Source organism: Rutidosis leptorrhynchoides, chromosome 4, assembly GCF_046630445.1.
Source record: "Rutidosis leptorrhynchoides isolate AG116_Rl617_1_P2 chromosome 4, CSIRO_AGI_Rlap_v1, whole genome shotgun sequence".
In the NCBI taxonomy this organism is placed as follows: Eukaryota; Viridiplantae; Streptophyta; class Magnoliopsida; order Asterales; family Asteraceae; genus Rutidosis; species Rutidosis leptorrhynchoides.
The window spans coordinates 408397929-408419057 of record NC_092336.1 but is presented as its reverse complement, the minus strand read 5'-3'; the positions used below and the strand labels follow the sequence as shown (position 1 = coordinate 408419057).

The 21129-nt window shown below is 35.9% G+C and overlaps 1 protein-coding gene across 1 annotated transcript; it reads right to left on the bottom strand.

Moving 5' to 3' along the window:
• Nucleotides 1-3662: 3662 nt before the first annotated feature.
• Nucleotides 3663-17556, bottom strand: LOC139841989 (uncharacterized). The gene is made up of 2 exons (XM_071832170.1): nucleotides 17551-17556; nucleotides 3663-4520 (listed from the first exon to the last, which is right to left on the bottom strand). Exons 1-2 carry the CDS (start codon nucleotides 17554-17556, stop codon nucleotides 3663-3665), a joined length of 864 nt encoding a protein of 287 aa, XP_071688271.1.
• Nucleotides 17557-21129: the final 3573 nt, after the last annotated feature.

The window sequence follows — 21129 nt, the reverse complement described above, 5'->3', positions numbered from 1 at the left end:
ACTGTCTGCAATACAAATATCTCCACCATTTGACTGATTTTTTACTCCAGCAGTATACATCATGAACTTCAAAAAAAAATATGAGAAACAAATAATGAGTATATAATTCATCAATATATTACATTCAAAACATGTTACAAACGATAGCACATAATAAGGAAATATGTAGTAAACTAGATATGGTGTAGATTGAAAATCTACAACCATTTATTTAACGAGAACATATAATAGGATATCTATATATATATATATATATATTAGAAATTTATTCATTAAAGTAGTCACAAGTTGGCTCAGTGATTTTTGTATCAAGGTCATCCACAAGATTTGCTTCTTTTCCTTTTCCCTTTAGGGATTCTTGATACCGATTAACAGAATGCTGATTTGTTCGGCAGTTTTTAGACCAGTGGCCAATTTTACCACATCGGTAACAAGAATCTTCAACATTCTTTGAAGAGCCTTCTTCAACATTGTGATTTGTGGGATTGTATGGTGTTTGGATTTTATAATTTTGTGGATTATTATTTCTTTGTCCACGACCACGACCACCACGACCACGACCACCACCACGACCATTACCATAAGGGTGATTTCGAACATAGTTATGATTTTTATTATTGTTATGGTAATTTCCATGATGATGGTTTTGGCCAATATGGCTATGACCTCTTTCACGCCCTCGTCCATGTGCATTTCTTCTTTTATTATTATTATTATTATTGTTAATAGCATTAGCTTCAGGAAATGCTAGCGCACCGGTAGGACGAGATTCTTGATTTTTCATCAGTAATTCTTTATTAACTTCTGCAACTAAGAGATAAGTTTGAAGTTTGGAAAAAGTTTTATAATTCTGCAATCTTAAATTTTCTTGCACAGTTATATTTGCAGAATGCATTGTGGAGAAAGTTTTCTCCATCATATCAGCATCACTTATTTCTTGACCACAGAATTGAAGCTTTGAACGGATCTTGAACATGGTCGAGCTGTATTCACTTACCTTTTTGAAATCTTGGAACCTTAGATTTCTCCATTCTTCCCTCGCAGCTGGAAGTAATATTTCCTTTTGATTATCGAATCTACTCTTGATACTTTCCCATAAAACATGTGGATCTTTGATAGTGAGAAACATATGTTTTAAGGTGGTATCAATATGTTTGCGAATAAAAGCAATTGATTTTAATTTATCTTGATCGGAACAAGTATTATTTTCTTTTAAAGTTTCTAGAATACCCAATGATCCAAGATTTATTTCTACGTCCATAACCCATGATGTGTAGTTTGTTCCCGATACGTCTAAGGCATCAAACTCAAGCTTTGATAAGTTTGACATTTTCTATTTTCAGAAAGATGAACAACATAAATCATAATCATAATCATAATCATAATATTTTTTTTCTCGTAGATAAATAACAACATGCAATTAGAATTAGTTTAGATTCATAAGTAGTAAACAAAGGAATAATGGTATGATTACAAATAATAAAATCATAAGGGAATATAGGTTCATATTATATTATATTATTAATGATATTATTATAATATATATTAAGTTATAATATATATTATTATAATATATTTTTCTTATTTTAACCTTTAAGATTTACTTTTAATAAAAATACAAACTACTTTTCTTATTTTAACTTTTAAGATTTACTTTTAATAAAAATACAAACTACTTTTTTTATTTTAACTTTTAAGATTTACTTTTAATAAAAATACAAACTATTTTTTCTATTTTAACTTTTAAGATTTACTTTTAATAAAAATACAAACTACTTTTTTTTATTTTAACTTTTAAGATTTACTTTTAATAAAAATACAAACTACTTTTTCTATTTTAACTTTTAAGATTTACTTTTAATAAAAATACAAACTACTTTTTTATTTTAACTTTTAAGATTTACTTTTAATAAAAATACAAACTACTTTTTTTATTTTAACTTTTAAGATTATAAATTTAAGAATAAACATTAGTATGCATGAAATAAATAATGATTAATTGCATAAGTAATCATAAATGTTAGATAACATATAAAGACCCCATCGTATTCGTATTGATCGGAATTAATCTCGACCCATGGTACCGTGTTGTCAAATGACGTGTTGCGTACATAAAGTACCGTGTTGTCAAATGACGTGTTGCGTACAATCATGAGGTCTTATTAACATAAATATAAATGTTAGTGAAGTTAATAAGAGTTAGATTACAGAAAATATAATTCAGGTGGTATAACCGACCATATATAACTTAAATAACATAAATATAAATGTTAGTGAAGTTAATAAGAGTTAGATTACAGAAAATATAATTCAGGTGGTATAACCGACCATATATAACTTAAATAACATAAATATAAATGTTAGTGAACATAACTGTAAATGTTAGTATACATAAATAAATGTTAGATAACATAAATGTAAATTAGGCGACAGTGTCGACCATATATAATTTAGGTGGTATAACCGACCATATATTAGTTAGGTGGCAGAGCCAACCATATTTAGTATAAATGTTGAGATAATCGTGCTGATAACGTGTTATAATTCAGTAGGCTTATAACTACCTTTAGTGGTTCTTGACTGTAGAAGGTATATAGAGATAGAGATACTGTAAAACGGAGAAAACAAAGGTTGAACAAAAGGTATGAGTAATTGGTTTTTTATTTATAGAAAAATGTACAATGAGAGTTTGGTGGCATTTGGAATCTAGAGAGAGAGAGAGTGTTTTTGTTAACCAAAAAATACATACAATAAACTCTAACTCAACACACCTATTTATACTCAAAAAATATACTATGCAATATCTATAATAATAATAAAATTATCATCCAATTATTACTTTTATAACAATAATAGTAATATTAATATTATTTTTTTTCATAAGTTCTCAACTTTTATTTATGGCCTATAACATATGCACCTCATTCTTCAATGCAAAGTAACTAGATTATGATCAGATGACTTATAGATTATTGGTATTTGAGGAGCCTCTTCAATCAAAAGGTTAGGAGTACAAAATTCGTAGTAAGCATGTATATATCCGTGAGTGGATTCGTATTCAGTGATTGTGTTTGTCTTTAAAAAAAATTAAAAAAAACTAAACTTATTTAGGTACACTTCTTTAGGGGACTTGCATTTAAAAAAAAAAAAAATACAGGCTTTCGATCGCGAAAATGCCGAGCCCAAGGGCCTTTGGAGTTTTCGATTCCACAAATTTATGATGATAGATGATGATACTCCGTATATATACCTACCTACATACATACTAATATATTATATATAACATCAAACAAAGGTGAGGATTTTTTTTTGAAAGGCAAATTTTATAAATCACGAAAGAGATACACGAAGAAGGCTCAATACAAAAGAGCCATTAACACGAGAGATACAACAAAACTAAACAAAAACAAACTATTTTAAACTAGACCGAGATGTAGAGGCAATATCTTGGAAAAAACTAAATCGACGAGAGGTATATACTTGGATTCGATTACCACGTAAGCCAATCAATATTCTTTCCTTTAGCCACGAGATGAGATCCAATCGAAAGTTTTGACTTGTATTTCATTAAGAGCAATCGGGGTATTCCAACATTTATTTCGAAATACTTTGGCATTCCGGTTTTTCCAAATGAGATACAAACCAATCCAATTGACCGCTTGTCATATCTTCTTTCCGAATTTCGTCATGTGATTTGCATTGGAGATGGAGGGTCCACAAATCTCGTTGATACTAAAATTATGAAAGGAGTTCATGTTCCACCATTTGTACACTCGCTCCCAAACGTCAATGACATGTTTGCAAAAAATGAGAGAGTGATCCACGGTCTCCAAGTCGTCGTCACAAAGAGGGCACCGAACACTATGAAGATCAATTCCTCTTTTGTCAAGCTCCATCAACACGGGTATTCTTTTTTTCAATGCTCGCCATACAAAAATTTCTATTTTTTTGGGAACCAAATTGTTCCTAAGTGTGTTGTTCTGAGAAGTATACGAATTAAGTAGGTTATCATCAATTAATATCGATAAAGTCCTAACAGTGAAGTGACCATTCGAGCTTAAAGACCAACTCCAACGATCAATGTTCTTGCAATCAAAGGAAAAGTTTGGTAAAAGATTATTAAGATTCTCGAGATCGCCTGCAGCTCGACCGAAAGGTTCTCGCCTCCAATTCCAACTTTGTTTGTTGTTTTCTGTCATAATAACTCGATCCTTAATCAGCACCTCCTTGTCTTCTTCTAAGCTGTATAGACGAGGGAAAACATTGCGTAATTTGTCCTCTCCTAACAATCTGTCACTCCAGAATGCTGTCAACGAACCATCACCAACAATCTTTGTAAACGAATTGCTGAAATCAACCTGAAACGAATCAATGTCACGACTTGCAGATATGATGCTGGACCAGGTCCCAGAAGTGGAAGGATGACGATTGCCATTTTCCAACACTAGGCCCCCGTCAACACCGTAGAGACTTCGAATGACATTAACCCATAGGGCGTTGGTTTCGGTTTTAAACCTCCACTACCATTTACCCATAAGAGCAAGGTTTTTAGCTTTTAAAGACCCAATGTTTAACCCCCCCCCCCAAACCCGTACGAATTGATAACATTATCCCATTTGATCCATGAAATGTTGGATCCTTGACCCGAACTGCCCCAAAAAAAGACACGCCTCACATTCTCGAGAAGTTTTAACACACAAGGCGGCGCACGATAAAGTGAGAAGTAGTACAACGGTAGACGTGTAAGGACCAATTTGATAAGCACTAGTCTTCCTCCAAAGGACAACGATCTCCTTTTCCAACTTGAGAGTCTTTTGTTAAATTTATCAATTACCGGTGTAGCAACCCCGACAAATCGTCAAGTGACGGCGTCGTCTACGTATGGTCCCATTACATGGTTATAAGTATTTATAACAAAGTTTGACCGAAAATATGTCGCATACATTTCATAAAGGATGTTTCAATGTTTACAAAAGTAATTCCCAAGACAAGTACATAACAAAAGTTATTGTTCATATGAAACACGTGCGACATAGTTTAAAATAGCCAAAAAGACGCTCCACGTATGCAAGTATACTCGACATCCAATGCAAGTATCAAAAAGTATGTGCGGAAGCATGTATCACCTAAGTTCAAGGACCTGAGAAAAACATAGAGAATCTGTCAACGAAAACGTTGGTGAAATCATAGGTTTAAATAAGTAAATGAGTAAAAGCAAGCTGAACCACAAGATTTGCAATATTGATAAAGTCATAGTACATTCTAAAAGTTAATATTCACGAGCACCCAATTATCAAAGCTTAACATTCCGTCCGTTGAATACCCCATAAATTAGTGCTAGAACAACACTGTTTCCCGAAAATATATTTCATCCGTAGACGGTAGCGAACCGTCAAAGATGAGGGTTGTCAACCCATATGGCCATATAACATAAGTTCTCGCTTACACCATCTGATGTAACTAATGATAATCGGATTGAGGATTTTCGTTCTAAACTCGTATGTAGAATGTTTGTTTTCCCGTTCTTGTGTTCACTTAGTTCAAAAGAATCGTTTATGTTTTCTCATCCCAAAAGTAAGTTTAAAAGAGTAAAAGTGGGACTATGATCTCACCTTGTATGCACGAACCAAAAAGTACTTCGACAAGTAAACGTGCAAGAAACAATGCTAGTCTTGACCTAAACAAATAGGTTGTATCAATAACGATAGTCACGAAGGGTCAAAGATGTTCAATTAGTCCTATGGCTCGTTACGACTCGATTAATATAGCACGTGGATCAATTTGTCAAGTTTCATGCACGACACAAGTAGTTAAGCATGTTAGAACGATTGTATAATCGTTTGGTTAAGTTTGACTAAAAGTCAAACTTAGTCAAAGTCAAAGTCAACGGGGTCGGGTCGGGTGTCCGACAATTTTCTCATGATGAGAAGTCATATACGAGCATAATAGTCAAGTTTCATGGTAAACGGGGTTATAGTAAAGCGGGAAACATTTTTGTGACATGAAAAACAAAGACAAAATGAGCTGGGCAGTATGCGCGGCGCGCTATGGGTTGCGCGGCGCGCACCCAAGTGTAAATCCTGGTCAGAACTTAACCACGAAGGCATACATCTGGGATTTCTAATTCTGCGTGGCGCGCGGGTATATGCGCGGCGCGCAATACCTGGGAAACATGCAGTTTGCAGAAAAATGGTCCAAGTCACGAACCAAAATACAATTTAACACATCTCATGCACCGAAAACACTTAAAACGCATATCATATATCATTAGAAAGGTAATTTGACAAGGAGAATAACTAAACGCATTTACTCAATCAAAACCAAACAAACTCATATCAAAATCACCATTAATGCTCATCATTTATTACTCCAAGTTCATAAATGCCATATTATGATTCGGGAAATTAATGCACATGTGTAATACGCCGTTTTGAAGATAATCAAGCATACAATACAACTAAACGCAAACAAAACAACATGGCAATCATTCAATGCATCTAAGATTCATTTCAAGTTCATCAAACCCTAAACTAAATTCACCAAATTTCATAATCAAGTTTAGGAGGTTTCCTTAATCAAACTTTACATCAAAATAAAGCTAGTAACACTAGGAGCATAATTAAAACATGAAGTCTTAGCATCTAACAACATATAAACACTCAAATATCAAGGTTAAGCATGTTATCTTTCAATATGAACTAGTTACATCAAAATAACAAGAACAAGCATACAAATCACATAATCATACTAGACTTGAGCCATAGACACTAATCAACAACCTTTTAACTCAAAAATCTCAAGAACACATAAAATTAGTGATTTTAGAAAGTTACCCAAAATTGATGAAATCGGTATGGAATCGAAGAGGATGTTGCAAGGATTCCAAATATGTATTTTGTTTGAATTGAAGCTTGCTAGAAATTAAATGGATGATGATTCCTTGATGTGGTGAATTGAAAGAAAATGTGAAAGTAGGAGAAGAAAAGAGAAAAGAAAATGAGAAAATGATGAGTGGATGAGGTTGAAGGTTTGACTAGTTGACCTAGTCAAATCTTTGGCCTCTTGGCAAAACTAGTCCCTCAACTTTGAATCGGGTGCGTTAAATTACCTACACAAGATATTTTGAAACGCGTATTAACGGGAGATGTTATAAACATATAACGGAGTTTGAAATAGTATAAAGGAAAAATAAACGGAAAAAGGCGGGATGTTACATTACCTACACCTTAAAAGAAATTTCGTCCCGAAATTTAAGCAGGCGTAGTAATCGTTGTTTCCTCCTCGGAATCCGACGATTCCGAAACCGGGAATAGATGAGGGTGTTTCTTTCGCATTTGATCTTCTCTTTCCCAAGTAAACTCGGGTCCCCTTTTGGCGTTCCAACGAACCTTAACAATCGGGATCCGGCTTTGTTTTAATTCCTTCTCGACGTAGTCCACAATTTCAACCGGTTCCTCCACAAAGTGGAGTTTGTCATTAATAGTGAGTTCCTCGAGAGGGACGACGATATCGGGCTCGGCAAGACATTTCTTCAAGTTAGATACATGAAAGGTAGGATGGACGGAGCTTAGTTGAGGCGGAAGATCCAAACGATACGCAACGGTCCCAACACGCTCTAAGATTTCGAAAGGACCAACATACCGTGGATTTAGTTTCCCACGTTTCCCAAAACGGATGACGCCTTTCCAAGGTGCGACTTTTAACATGACGCGGTCACCGACTTGAAATTCGAGGTCCTTGCGTCTTTTGTCGGTATAGCATTTTTGACGACTCCGGGCCGTCCGAAGCTTATCTCGGATTTGAAGAATCTTCTCGGTTGTTTCGTGAATGAGTTCGGGCCCGGAAATTTGCAGGTCACCCACTTCGGCCCAACAAAGAGGAGAGCGACATTTTCGACCATATAACGCTTCAAAAGGTGCGGCCTGGATACTCGCATGATAACTATTGTTGTAAGAGAATTCGGCGAGAGGTAAGTGCTTGTCCCAAGCTTTTCCAAAATCAACAACACAAGCTCGTAGCATGTCCTCCAAGGTTTGTATCGTACGTTCACTTTGTCCATCGGTTTGAGGATGATATGCGGTGCTCATGTCTAAACGCGTTCCCAACGCTTCTTGTAAAGTGCGCCAAAATCTAGAAATGAAACGACCATCTCGGTCGGAGATAATCGATAAAGGTACACCGTGACGGGCTACGATCTCCTTGATGTAAAGTTGTGCAAGTTTCTCCATTTTGTCGGTTTCTTTCATGGCGAGAAAGTGCGCGGATTTGGTGAGGCGATCGACAATGACCCAAATAGTATCATAACCGCCCGACGTTTTCGGTAATTTGGTGATAAAATCCATCGTGATCCTTTCCCACTTCCATTGCGGGATCTCGGGTTGTTGAAGTAACCCAGACGGTCTTTGGTGTTCGGCTTTGACTTTAGCGCAAGTCAAACATTTGGCAACGTATCTAGCAACTTCCTTTTTGATGTTCGGCCACCAATATTGTTCTTTAAGGTCATGGTACATCTTATTAGCGCCGGGATGAATCGAGTATCGTGATTTGTGGGCTTCGTCTAGGATGAGGTTTCGTAAATCGCCGTATCTAGGCACCCAAATTCTTCCGGCGTAATATCGAAGTCCGTTCTTCTTTACTTCGAATCGAGAGACGAGAATGTTTAAAAGTTCACGCCCGATGTGGTTGTCTTTAAGAGCCTCCTCTTGAGCTACCCGAATTTGGCTATTAAGGTTGGAGTGGATGGTGATGTTTAATGCTCGGACGCGAAGAGGTACCGTTCTTTCCTTTCGACTTAAGGCATCGGCCACTACATTTGCCTTCCCGGGGTGGTAACGAAGCTCGCAATTATAATCGTTCAAGGTTTCAATCCACCTTCGTTGTCTCATGTTTAGTTGCTTTTGATCGAAGATGTGTTGGAGACTTTTGTGATCGGTAAAGATAGTACTTTTGGTACCAAGAAGATGATGTCTCCATAACTTAAGTGCAAAGATGACGGCACCGAGTTCAAGATCATGTGTCGTGTAGTTTCGTTCGTGGACTTTGAGTTGTCGAGAGGCATAAGCAATGACTTTCTTTCGTTGCATTAGTACACACCCATAACCGTTTTTCGAGGCATCACAATATACAACAAAATCATCATTGTCTTCGGGAAGTGACAAGATAGGAGCGGTGGTTAGCTTAGTTTTCAAGATTTGGAAAGCGGTTTCTTGTTCGGATGTCCAAACGAATTTTCGTTCCTTGTGAGTTAACGCGGTTAGAGGGCGAGCGATTAAGGAGAAATCCTTGATGAATTTACGATAGTATCCGGCGAGACCTAAGAATTGACGAATTTGAGTAGGAGTAGTAGGAGTCTCCCATTTACTAATGGCTTCGATTTTTGCGGGATCGACTTTAATGCCTTGATCACTTACAACGTGACCGAGGAATTGAACTTCCTTCAACCAAAATTCACACTTGGAGAACTTGGCATAGAGTTGTTCTTTTCTCAAGAGTTCAAGCACGAGTCGGAGATGTTCTTTGTGTTCCTCTTCGCTTTTAGAATAGACCAAAATATCGTCAATGAACACGATAACGAATTTGTCGAGGTAAGGTTTGCACACGCGGTTCATGAGATCCATGAACACCGCCGGTGCGTTAGTGAGACCGAAAGGCATGACAAGAAACTCGTAACTACCGTAACGAGTCCGGAAAGCGGTTTTGGAGACATCTTCCCCCTTAACCCTTAGTTGATGATAACCCGAACGGAGATCGATTTTTGAATATACACGAGAACCTTGTAGTTGATCAAAAAGATCATCGATGCGAGGAAGAGGATATCGGTTCTTAACCGTCAATTTGTTTAGTTCACGATAATCAATGCACATTCGTAGGGATCCGTCTTTCTTCTTGACGAACAAAATCGGAGCGCCCCATGGTGAATGGCTAGGTTGAATGAAACCACGGTCGAGTAACTCTTGGATTTGACTTTGCAATTCTTGTAATTCGGATGGAGCGAGTCTATATGGCGCACGTGCTACGGGTGCGGCTCCCGGAATAAGATCGATTTGAAATTCAACCGGTCGATGAGGTGGAAGACCCGGTAATTCGTCGGGAAATACATCGGAAAAGTCACTAACAATTGGCACATCATCGATGCGCTTCTCATCGGCCTCGACTTTCTTAATGTGAGCAAGAATTGCGAAACAACCCTTGCGAAGTAGCTTTCGAACTTTAAAGCATGAAACGAGATTGAGTCCGGTGAAATTTTTGTCGCCATAGACAATCAATGGTTCACCGTTCTCGATAGGAATTCGGATTGCGTGAAGGTCGCAAAGAATGTGAGATTTATTTTTGACCATCCAATTCATACCGATTATTACATCAAAACTTCCTAGTTCCATGGGTATCAAGTCAATTTCAAATTCATTACCCAAAATGTTTAAAGTACACCCCCGGTAATATGTGTCGGCACTTAAGAGTTTTCCATCGGCCACTTCGATGGAATAAGTAGTATCTAAAGGGTGTGGTGGAGTGCAAAGAGTAGGAGTCAAAGTCTTAGACACAAAACATTTATCGGCACCCGAATCGAATAAGCAAGTAACATAAGTGTTGTTGAGAAGAAACGTACCCGTGACTAGTTCGTTGTCATCTCGGGCTTCCTCGGTGTTGATGTTAAAGGCTCGGCCTCGGTTGTTGGGGTTGGCTTTCTTCTTCGGGCATTCGTTCTTATAATGGCCCGTTTGGCCACATTCATAACAAGTGACCGTCCTTGGAGGATTGGGCCCCTTTCGAGCGACGGGGGCGGTGCTTGTGCAATTGTTGGCCCTATGACCAACTCCTTGGCAACGGTGACAAATTAGCTTATTACATTCGCCGTAATGATGTTTGTGGCACTTGTTGCACAAAGGTAAGTTTCCGACATAACCCTTCTTGCCGTCGTTGTTGAAGGGCTTTTTGGTGAAGGTGTTGTTGTTGTAGTTGGTTGATGGAGTGGCTTCCCATTTCCTCTTGTTGCCACCCGACTTGTCTTCGGCCTTAGGAGCCGGCACTACAATTTCGTCAACCGTCTCAATTAATTGGCGGGCCATGTTCATAGCGGCTTGATGAGTAGTGGGTTTGGATGACATCACCCCTTGTTTGATGCTTTTTGGGAGACCGTGCATGTAGAGCTCAATCCTTTGAGATTCGGGGCTAACGAGACTAGGACACATCAAAGATAGTTCGGCGAAGCGTAGATTGTAAGCCTTGAGGTCGTTTCCGACCGCCTTCAAAGCTCTTAGCTCTTGCTCAAGCTTGCGGGTTTCTTCGCGCGGAAAATATTCAACAATCATCTTTTCCTTCAAATCGGCCCAAGAAAGGGCATGAGCTTCATCGGTTCCCACCGATTGAACGTAGGTGTTCCACCAAGTGAGAGCAACACCGGAGAAAGTGTGGGTGGAGTATTTGACCTTGTCTTGGTCCCGACAACCGCTTATGCTAAAGATGGCCTCGGTTTGCTCAAACCAACGAGTAAGCACAACCGGTCCCCCGGTTCCATCATAAGAGTGAGGTTTGCACCCCATGAAAGCTTTGTAGGAGCACCCTTCGCTAGAGTTACCGGCTCCTTGGTTGTTGTTGTTATTATTGTTGTTGTTGGACGAGTGACCGGCCATGGCTGCATCCACGGCGGTGGCTATCATGCGTTGCAAAGCTTGTTCGGGAGTTTCGGGAGGGGCGCGTCGACGAGCCATTGTTCCTTCAAAACACCAGAATACCGTTGGTTAGTATTCTAAATAATACTAACCGTGATATGAAATAAAGATAGAGAGAAAAATTATCCTTGACTCGCCTTAAATTCTTTATGTCATAATGTCGGAATGTTCATATGAGTCACCGTAATATAATCCCGGAAATTATATTACCCTAATTCATATGTGCATTCGACATTACTACATATAGTCAAGGTGGCGTGTCAATTAAATCATACAACGCAAGAGTAAGATAGAATAAGAGTAGATATGAGTAAGAGAGTTCGAGTATAAATACACAAGTAGTCAGGTAATTCCTATGTCAAGTCTATATGCCGGTTGTAGTCTAGACTCACCAATGTACCCTATGACTCGGGGTTGACACTAATGAACTCTAAATCCCTACAACCAAGGCTCTGATACCACTTGTAGCGACCCCGACAAATCGTCAAGTGACGGCGTCGTCTACGTATGGTCCCATTACATGGTTATAAGTATTTATAACAAAGTTTGACCGAAAATATGTCGCATACATTTCATAAAGGATGTTTCAATGTTTACAAAAGTAATTCCCAAGACAAGTACATAACAAAAGTTATTGTTCATATGAAACACGTGCGACATAGTTTAAAATAGCCAAAAAGACGCTCCACGTATGCAAGTATACTCGACATCCAATGCAAGTATCAAAAAGTATGTGCGGAAGCATGTATCACCTAAGTTCAAGGACCTGAGAAAAACATAGAGAATCTGTCAACGAAAACGTTGGTGAAATCATAGGTTTAAATAAGTAAATGAGTAAAAGCAAGCTGAACCACAAGAGTTGCAATATTGATAATGTCATAGTACATTCTAAAAGTTAATATTCACGAGCACCCAATTATCAAAGCTTAACATTCCGTCCGTTGAATACCCCATAAATTAGTGCTAGAACAACACTGTTTCCCGAAAATATATTTCATCCGTAGACGGTAGCGAACCGTCAAAGATGAGGGTTGTCAACCCATATGGCCATATAACATAAGTTCTCGCTTACACCATCTGATGTAACTAATGATAATCGGATTGAGGATTTTCGTTCTAAACTCGTATGTAGAATGTTTGTTTTCCCGTTCTTGTGTTCACTTAGTTCAAAAGAATCGTTTATGTTTTCTCATCCCAAAAGTAAGTTTAAAAGAGTAAAAGTGGGACTATGATCTCACCTTGTATGCACGAACCAAAAAGTACTTCGACAAGTAAACGTGCAAGAAACAATGCTAGTCTTGACCTAAACAAATAGGTTGTATCAATAACGATAGTCACGAAGGGTCAAAGATGTTCAATTAGTCCTATGGCTCGTTACGACTCGATTAATATAGCACGTGGATCAATTTGTCAAGTTTCATGCACGACACAAGTAGTTAAGCATGTTAGAACGATTGTATAATCGTTTGGTTAAGTTTGACTAAAAGTCAAACTTAGTCAAAGTCAAAGTCAACGGGGTCGGGTCGGGTGTCCGACAATTTTCTCATGATGAGAAGTCATATACGAGCATAATAGTCAAGTTTCATGGTAAACGGGGTTATAGTAAAGCGGGAAACATTTTTGTGACATGAAAAACAAAGACAAAATGAGCTGGGCAGTATGCGCGGCGCGCTATGGGTTGCGCGGCGCGCACCCAAGTGTAAATCCTGGTCAGAACTTAACCACGAAGGCAAACATCTGGGATTTCTAATTCTGCGTGGCGCGCGGGTATATGCGCGGCGCGCAATACCTGGGAAACATGCAGTTTGCAGAAAAATGGTCCAAGTCACGAACCAAAATACAATTTAACACATCTCATGCACCGAAAACACTTAAAACGCATATCATATATCATTAGAAAGGTAATTTGACAAGGAGAATAACTAAATGCATTTACTCAATCAAAACCAAACAAACTCATATCAAAATCACCATTAATGCTCATCATTTATTACTCCAAGTTCATAAATGCCATATTATGATTCGGGAAATTAATGCACATGTGTAATACGCCGTTTTGAAGATAATCAAGCATACAATACAACTAAACGCAAACAAAACAACATGGCAATCATTCAATGCATCTAAGATTCATTTCAAGTTCATCAAACCCTAAACTAAATTCACCAAATTTCATAATCAAGTTTAGGAGGTTTCCTTAATCAAACTTTACATCAAAATAAAGCTAGTAACACTAGGAGCATAATTAAAACATGAAGTCTTAGCATCTAACAACATATAAACACTCAAATCTCAAGGTTAAGCATGTTATCTTTCAATATGAACTAGTTACATCAAAATAACAAGAACAAGCATACAAATCACATAATCATACTAGACTTGAGCCATAGACACTAATCAACAACCTTTTAACTCAAAAATCTCAAGAACACATAAAATTAGTGATTTTAGAAAGTTACCCAAAATTGATGAAATCGGTATGGAATCGAAGAGGATGTTGCAAGGATTCCAAATATGTATTTTGTTTGAATTGAAGCTTGCTAGAAATTAAATGGATGATGATTCCTTGATGTGGTGAATTGAAAGAAAATGTGAAAGTAGGAGAAGAAAAGAGAAAAGAAAATGAGAAAATGATGAGTGGATGAGATTGAAGGTTTGACTAGTTGACCTAGTCAAATCTTTGGCCTCTTGGCAAAACTAGTCCCTCAACTTTGAATCGGGTGCGTTAAATTACCTACACAAGATATTTTGAAACGCGTATTAACGGGAGATGTTATAAACATATAACGGAGTTTGAAATAGTATAAAGGAAAAATAAACGGAAAAAGGCGGGATGTTACAACCGGTTGCCAATCATTAAGTTTTTTCATTTTCTACCCAATCGGTAACCCTAAATAAATAAATAGGAACTTTCCCACTTGGCACCCCATAAGATTGGCAAAGGAAAGGAGATCCGAGGGGTTTACACCGACACCATAAACGTGAATTTTTTGAAAGTTTACTTTCAATCCCGAAATCAAGAAAACCAACTATGTTAGTTAAGAATCCAACCATATTCGGATAACTTGAAACAATAAACAATGCACTTGTTAGGAATATACTCAATTAACATGAGTACATGACTACCTACCCAATTGAGGCCCAAAACTTCTAATAACTAACCTTAAAAGGTCAAAGAAAAACTAAAGTAAGATTCATATACCTAACCCTAAACTATGATTATTCTCAACTATTTTAGTCCTCTAAACAAAGTAACAATAACACATGATTTACATCTAGTCTATCAGAAATGACGCATTTGATTTAATTTATATAAATTAAAAAATGTTATGCACAAGTGTATTAGATTAGGATAACTAAATTTGTCGAAATTCGTAAGGAAACAACTTATAAAGTAACATACATCTATCTATATCTATACTATACTATACTATACATTATATAAATCACGTGTCATAATGCTGACGTGTCGTATTCTCATTAAAACTGCCACCTGTCATTCTATCCTTCTTCCCATTTATTAATTGAATTTTTTCTCAAATAAGGAAAGCATTATTCTAAATATAAATACAATTACTTAAATATTAAATGAAATAAATAAAATAATATAAATATATAAATATAGATATAGAAGTTGAAAGCAACGTGAACAATGATACCTCTTTTGGCGTTGACAAAAATATAAAATAATAATAATAATAATAATCTAAATTACCAAATAACATCATATATTACCAAATAACAACATATTTAGCGGTATTTGTTTATTTTTAATTACCAAATAACCATTTTATTTTTTTGCAGTCATTGTCATGGGTTCACAAATTTTTTTACGGGCTCATGTTTATTGTTGTATCGATTATTTTTCAATTGAAGTTAAAATTATTATTTGATAGTCCTTATAGATATTTAGATCCATGCCTACTCTTTTTCGTCCGAGATTTTGACATAATGAAAATAATTTGTACTAAAAGCATATACAAATTAGAGATGTATCTAAAAACTATTATTAATGATTAGTACTAAAATAACTTTTTTACGGGTTCATGTTTGGTGTTTTATCGATTATTTGTCAATTGAAGTTAAAATGGTTTCAAAGGACGGGCTCATAATGTACTCGGTAGTATTCAATAATAATATTTTTGATACAAATGTTATCAGTGATAAGGGTTTTTTTCATTATAATTGTATTATACATTTGGTGAGTATCAATACTAACGTTATCGTATACCAATTTATACAAGTGTCGTGCAACGCACGGGCTCATAAAACTAGTTCTATATCTATATCTATATCTATATTCTATATTTATCTATATTTTATATATTATATATTATATATAATAAGAATTTTTTATTATGTAATCAACATTAATCTAGACCATTAAATAAGTTTACCGTTGGATTAAAATTTAAATTAGTTAGTAGTTAATATTCGTAGATAGAGATTTCAAAAAGACTAAAGTACCCTTTAATATTTAATTAAATACCAAATTTTTATAATTAAAGATAAAATAACAAATATTACTCTTGCCGTACACGAGTAAATACCATCTAATCTAATATTTTATTATTTACTAGTAAAATGACCCGTAAAATCACGGGTTTATTTAAACGAAACAATTTATTAACATATTTTAGATATTAAGTGAATGTAAATGCTAAAGTCATTTATTTTAATGACCCGTTTGACTAAGAACTTGTCGTTGTTTTTACAAATATATAGAGACACGTATTTTTGTATACATATGTAACGTAATCAATTTCGTAAAAAGAATCCATATTTGAATATTAATAATATAATAATTATAATAATTATTATTATTATATTAAAAGTAAATAATAATAAAGTTCGTTTAAAGTTGAGTATTTATATTTTTAATAATAATAATAATTATTAGTAATAATAAATGACTTTTAAATTTTTTTATAAAATTAAAATAATTATTATATAAAAGTTATACAATATACTTTAAAATTTGGGTGTTTTTACAATTTAGGAGAGATTAGTATTTCCTTTTATAAAAGATTTAGTATTATTTTTTTAATTAAATTAATATAAAATTATGACATCATTATTATGAAAATTAAAGAGTAATTAGCTTAATGATGACATCATCATTTTAGAATTTTATATGACTATATAAATTTTTTCACTTAAAAAATAACTTGTATTACCAATTACTACCATTTACCAATCACAAATATACCCGTAATTGGTGTTAAGCTATGGGGACTTATGTTCACATGCATAAACATTTTATATAAGTTTATTAAACATTATCATTAATAATGTAACAAAATTAAATTTAAATTTATACAGCTTAAATGAATATAAATATATAAATGAATAATAAAAAAGTTATCAATGAGTATGGGTCGGTATAAGATTCTACGTATTGACGGGTCACAGACAAGTAACGAATATACATACCCGCTGAAAATGAATAAAAAGATCAATTGAAAACCGGTTGTGAATAAATTCGAAAAAAGGCTTGCGGATTGGAAAGTAAAGTGCTGCGATGTCATTTGGTGAAATTTGACTCTCATTAATTCGGTTCTCAATAGCTTGCTTTTGTACTACTTCTCGCTCTTCCGTGCTCCGCCGTCCGTACTTAATAAACTTGAGTGTGTAAGACTTAATTTCTTTTGGGGCGGGTCGGGTGAGGGTAATAAGATTTCTTGGGTTAAATGGGATAATGGTATTCGTCCTTTCGAGGAGGGTGGGTTGAATATTGGTTCTTTACAAGCAAAAAATATGGCTTTAGTCAGCAAGTGGTGGTGGAGGTTTATGACCGAAACTTCCTCCTGGTGGGTTAAAGTCATAAAAAGTATTCATGGGACTCAGGTGTTATTCTTTCGGTTGGGGCTAATTCTTGTACTTGCATTTCTACTTGGAGCAATATTGTCAAAACAGGGGAACAATTCGACGAGCTTGGCATCAGGTTTACAAAATCTTAAAAAAAAAAAAAAGAAATCAGGAACGGTGGAGACACTTTATTTTGGTTAGACATGTGGCTTTTCGACATTCCTCTTAAGGATCGGTTTTACCGATTATTTAGGCTGGACAATGTGCCAAATGCTTCGGTTTATACTCGACTGGGGTGGGATGGGACATCTTGTATCGGGGTTTGGGATTGGGTGAGTCATCCTAGGGGTAGAATGGGTGCGGAATCCGAGGAGTTGGTTCGATTAATTCATAGCTTCATGGGTATCAACGGTAATGACGATCGGTGGCTTTGGACTCTTTGTTCTAGTGGTAACTTCTCAACAAAGGTACTCTCAGATTTGGTGCGGTCAAAGATAATAAACTCAAGAGTATCGGGTATTGAAACATTGCGTAATAATTTGGTTCCTAAGAAAGTGGGGGTGTTCATTTGGAAGACAATGAATGGAAGGCTCCCCGTATTGTCAAAACTTGACAAGAGGTATAACGCGCCTAACTCAAGAAAAATGATAGAGTAAATTTTTTTTTTTACACATGTGCGGCGCGTGGGAAAAAGGTGCGCGGCTCGCACTTTTGCGTGGCGCGCCAGAAAGGGGTGCGCGGCGCACACTTTGCCTTCCCAGCCGCTGTCCGCTTTTTGCTTGTATGTGCGCGGCGAAATTATATTTGCGCGCGGCGCACACGTCCCCTAGGCCATATTTTCACTATTTTCATGCATATTTGACCCATTTAAGTCACACAACATCAAATTTGACATACAAATCATTAAAACACAAGTTTAAACGAAAACTTTATCGTTTAAGTTGCCAACATTCAAAAACACATATGCCATAGTCATGTATGGCCCAAATTACAACCCATCAAACTATTTGTCCCAATTCATACAAAATACAAGTTCGTTCATGGCTTCATTAAGCAGTTTCATGAGCTATGTACAAAAGAGACTTGCACTACCGCTTACTCATGTACGTCAAACTTGACCCGTTTCAACTTATATGTCAATCTTAACCCATTTCAACATATCAACATTGGATTCACCAATAACCCTTTCAACGATTTTATAAACTTGACACAACTTATATTCATTATCGTTCCTAGCCTTACATTGAGCTTGCTTAAATCCTTTATCAACTTTTATACAAAAACCTTTGACCCCTTGGTTGAACCCAAACATTTAACAGACATAACTCAAGACGTCAACGTATGTAATAACCCAAAGCATGATCCAATTTTGAGACTTACAATTCCTCTTACAAAGCCATTTTGATCATACTTGAAAACTCTAAAGCTAAACAACCTTGAATTGCGAACATTTGTACACATGATTATCCGCATTCAATAACATAGATCATCATAATAATAAAAGAAAGATTTAGAAAGTTGCTTCCATTTACTTGAGCTAACTTCTTACTTAAATTTCTTGCAAAATCGCTACTTCTTCGACACTTGCTATATGTCTTTAGGAACTTGCATTATCCATTTTCTTCACTTGTCCCAGTAAAAGGATTCGAACCTTTACATGCCGGTACCAAAAACCGATGCCTTACCACTTGGCTATACTCCATATGGCCAGTTTTGGACGGTAGAACGGGGAGAGGGGGAAGAGGGAAGCAGGGCTCGAAGAACGAGACGAGCCGTGCAAGGACGCGGGAATGCCGAAACCTTAAAAGAAAGGAAGGCCTCTTTCCATCCATAGAATCTTTTCCTTATGCTATCACTTTCAGCTATCTTTCTGAACCTGGTTCTAAACAGATTCGCTAGTTGGGTCAATGGGTACTCTTTCACTACCGATTGTAAGCTAGGTTTAAATGAAACCGGTAATCCCACCTTTCAGATTCTACATCTGCTACTGATAATGACTAGACTACCAGTACCAGCAAACAAACATATAAGGACGCAAGCACTAGAAAATGTGGTTCCGAAGGCCCCTGCGTTCTTTCACGTGTTAAGTCAATTATTGTAGGGGATGATTCGCAGTCCAAAACATGTCATTCTAGTCTAACCCTGTCTGAGTGTCTACATACATAATAACAATGAATATGGGTAAGGTCAATTCTTAGTGAGTAACATAGAGAGTTAAGAATAAGTGTCCATAAACTTAGCACAGTATAATTAGCAATAATTATCCTTCGTAACCCGTCTTCTTGGTAGCTAATCTCTTTTAGAAGGGTTTGAAAGTCCTTGCTTCACGAACACATCATACACTTCATCACTAATACATCATAACATCACATATCTACAACATATTACATTCATAAAAAGAACTTTACAATAATCGTAAATCATCAATCACATAGTACTTACTTTGCGTACTCGTGTATGTACAAGTGCATCCCCACTTACTTGTTGTGGACTTCCTGACCGGCTTGTCCCAATGGAATTCCTTCTTCATTGGTCTATCATAGACTCATATCTCTTAACTCTACCCGAATTCCATTACTATTAAAATTCTTGAAAGACTTATTTAACATCTTGAAATTGTATTAGCAAACTTAACACATCATAATATCATTTACCGTATTCATCGTTAACTACCCATTAACAACCGTAACATAAACTAATGAAATTAATGTCATCAAAATCTTAACTTGATAACTTACCGTAAACAAATTACTTGTTCTACTCAACCATAATATTCATGAACCCAATGAAAAACACATCATAATATCGAATACATAATTAACACATTAATTAGTATATGATCCTACCTATGAAACTCACCTTGATTTAAAGCACTTCCTTGATTGGTTAAAGCTTCTTTGCTTTGACTAGCACCTATATAATAGCTAATCTCATTATTAATATAATCGAGCTAACATAAGCATTCAAACAATTTACCCTCACAAGCATATACTTTCACTTTCATTCACTTAAGACTAAATCTTGTTTAACTCCTTTTTTTCACCACTTCACATAAACACTTATAACATTTAAAATCTTAACTTTCATTAAGCTTAGCTTTGCATTTTCCATTTCAACAACTAATACCATACTTGCAACTTTTCAATATATAATTTCTCTAGTTCATAACCTACAATATATGAACTTATCTTTCTTTCAAATATTTCATCAAACACTTGATGTGCATAAACTTATTATGACAACTAACAACTCTTAAAATCACCATTTTCACACAAAACTTGTTCTTGTTCAAGTTTATGCATAAGCTAAATCAATTCAACCAAACAACATGAAATTAACTTTCATAAAGTATGAACTTCATAATTAAACATGGTCTAGACACAATCAAGCATACATTTAACCCAATTTCAAGCATAGAGTTCATACCTTAAATTTGAGAGTTGAGAGACCCTAATTGCACACTAGAGAAGGAATTTCTTAGCTTCTATAAGAGTTTACACACTCTTAATTACTTGAAATTACATTTGCATGAGTTTAATCTTTTCAATTTTTGAAGGGTTTCCTCTTGCTCCTTGTTCTTGGTCGCCACTCTCAACACACACATACACACTCGCAGATTTCTTGCAACTGATATATAATTCATCTCACTTCA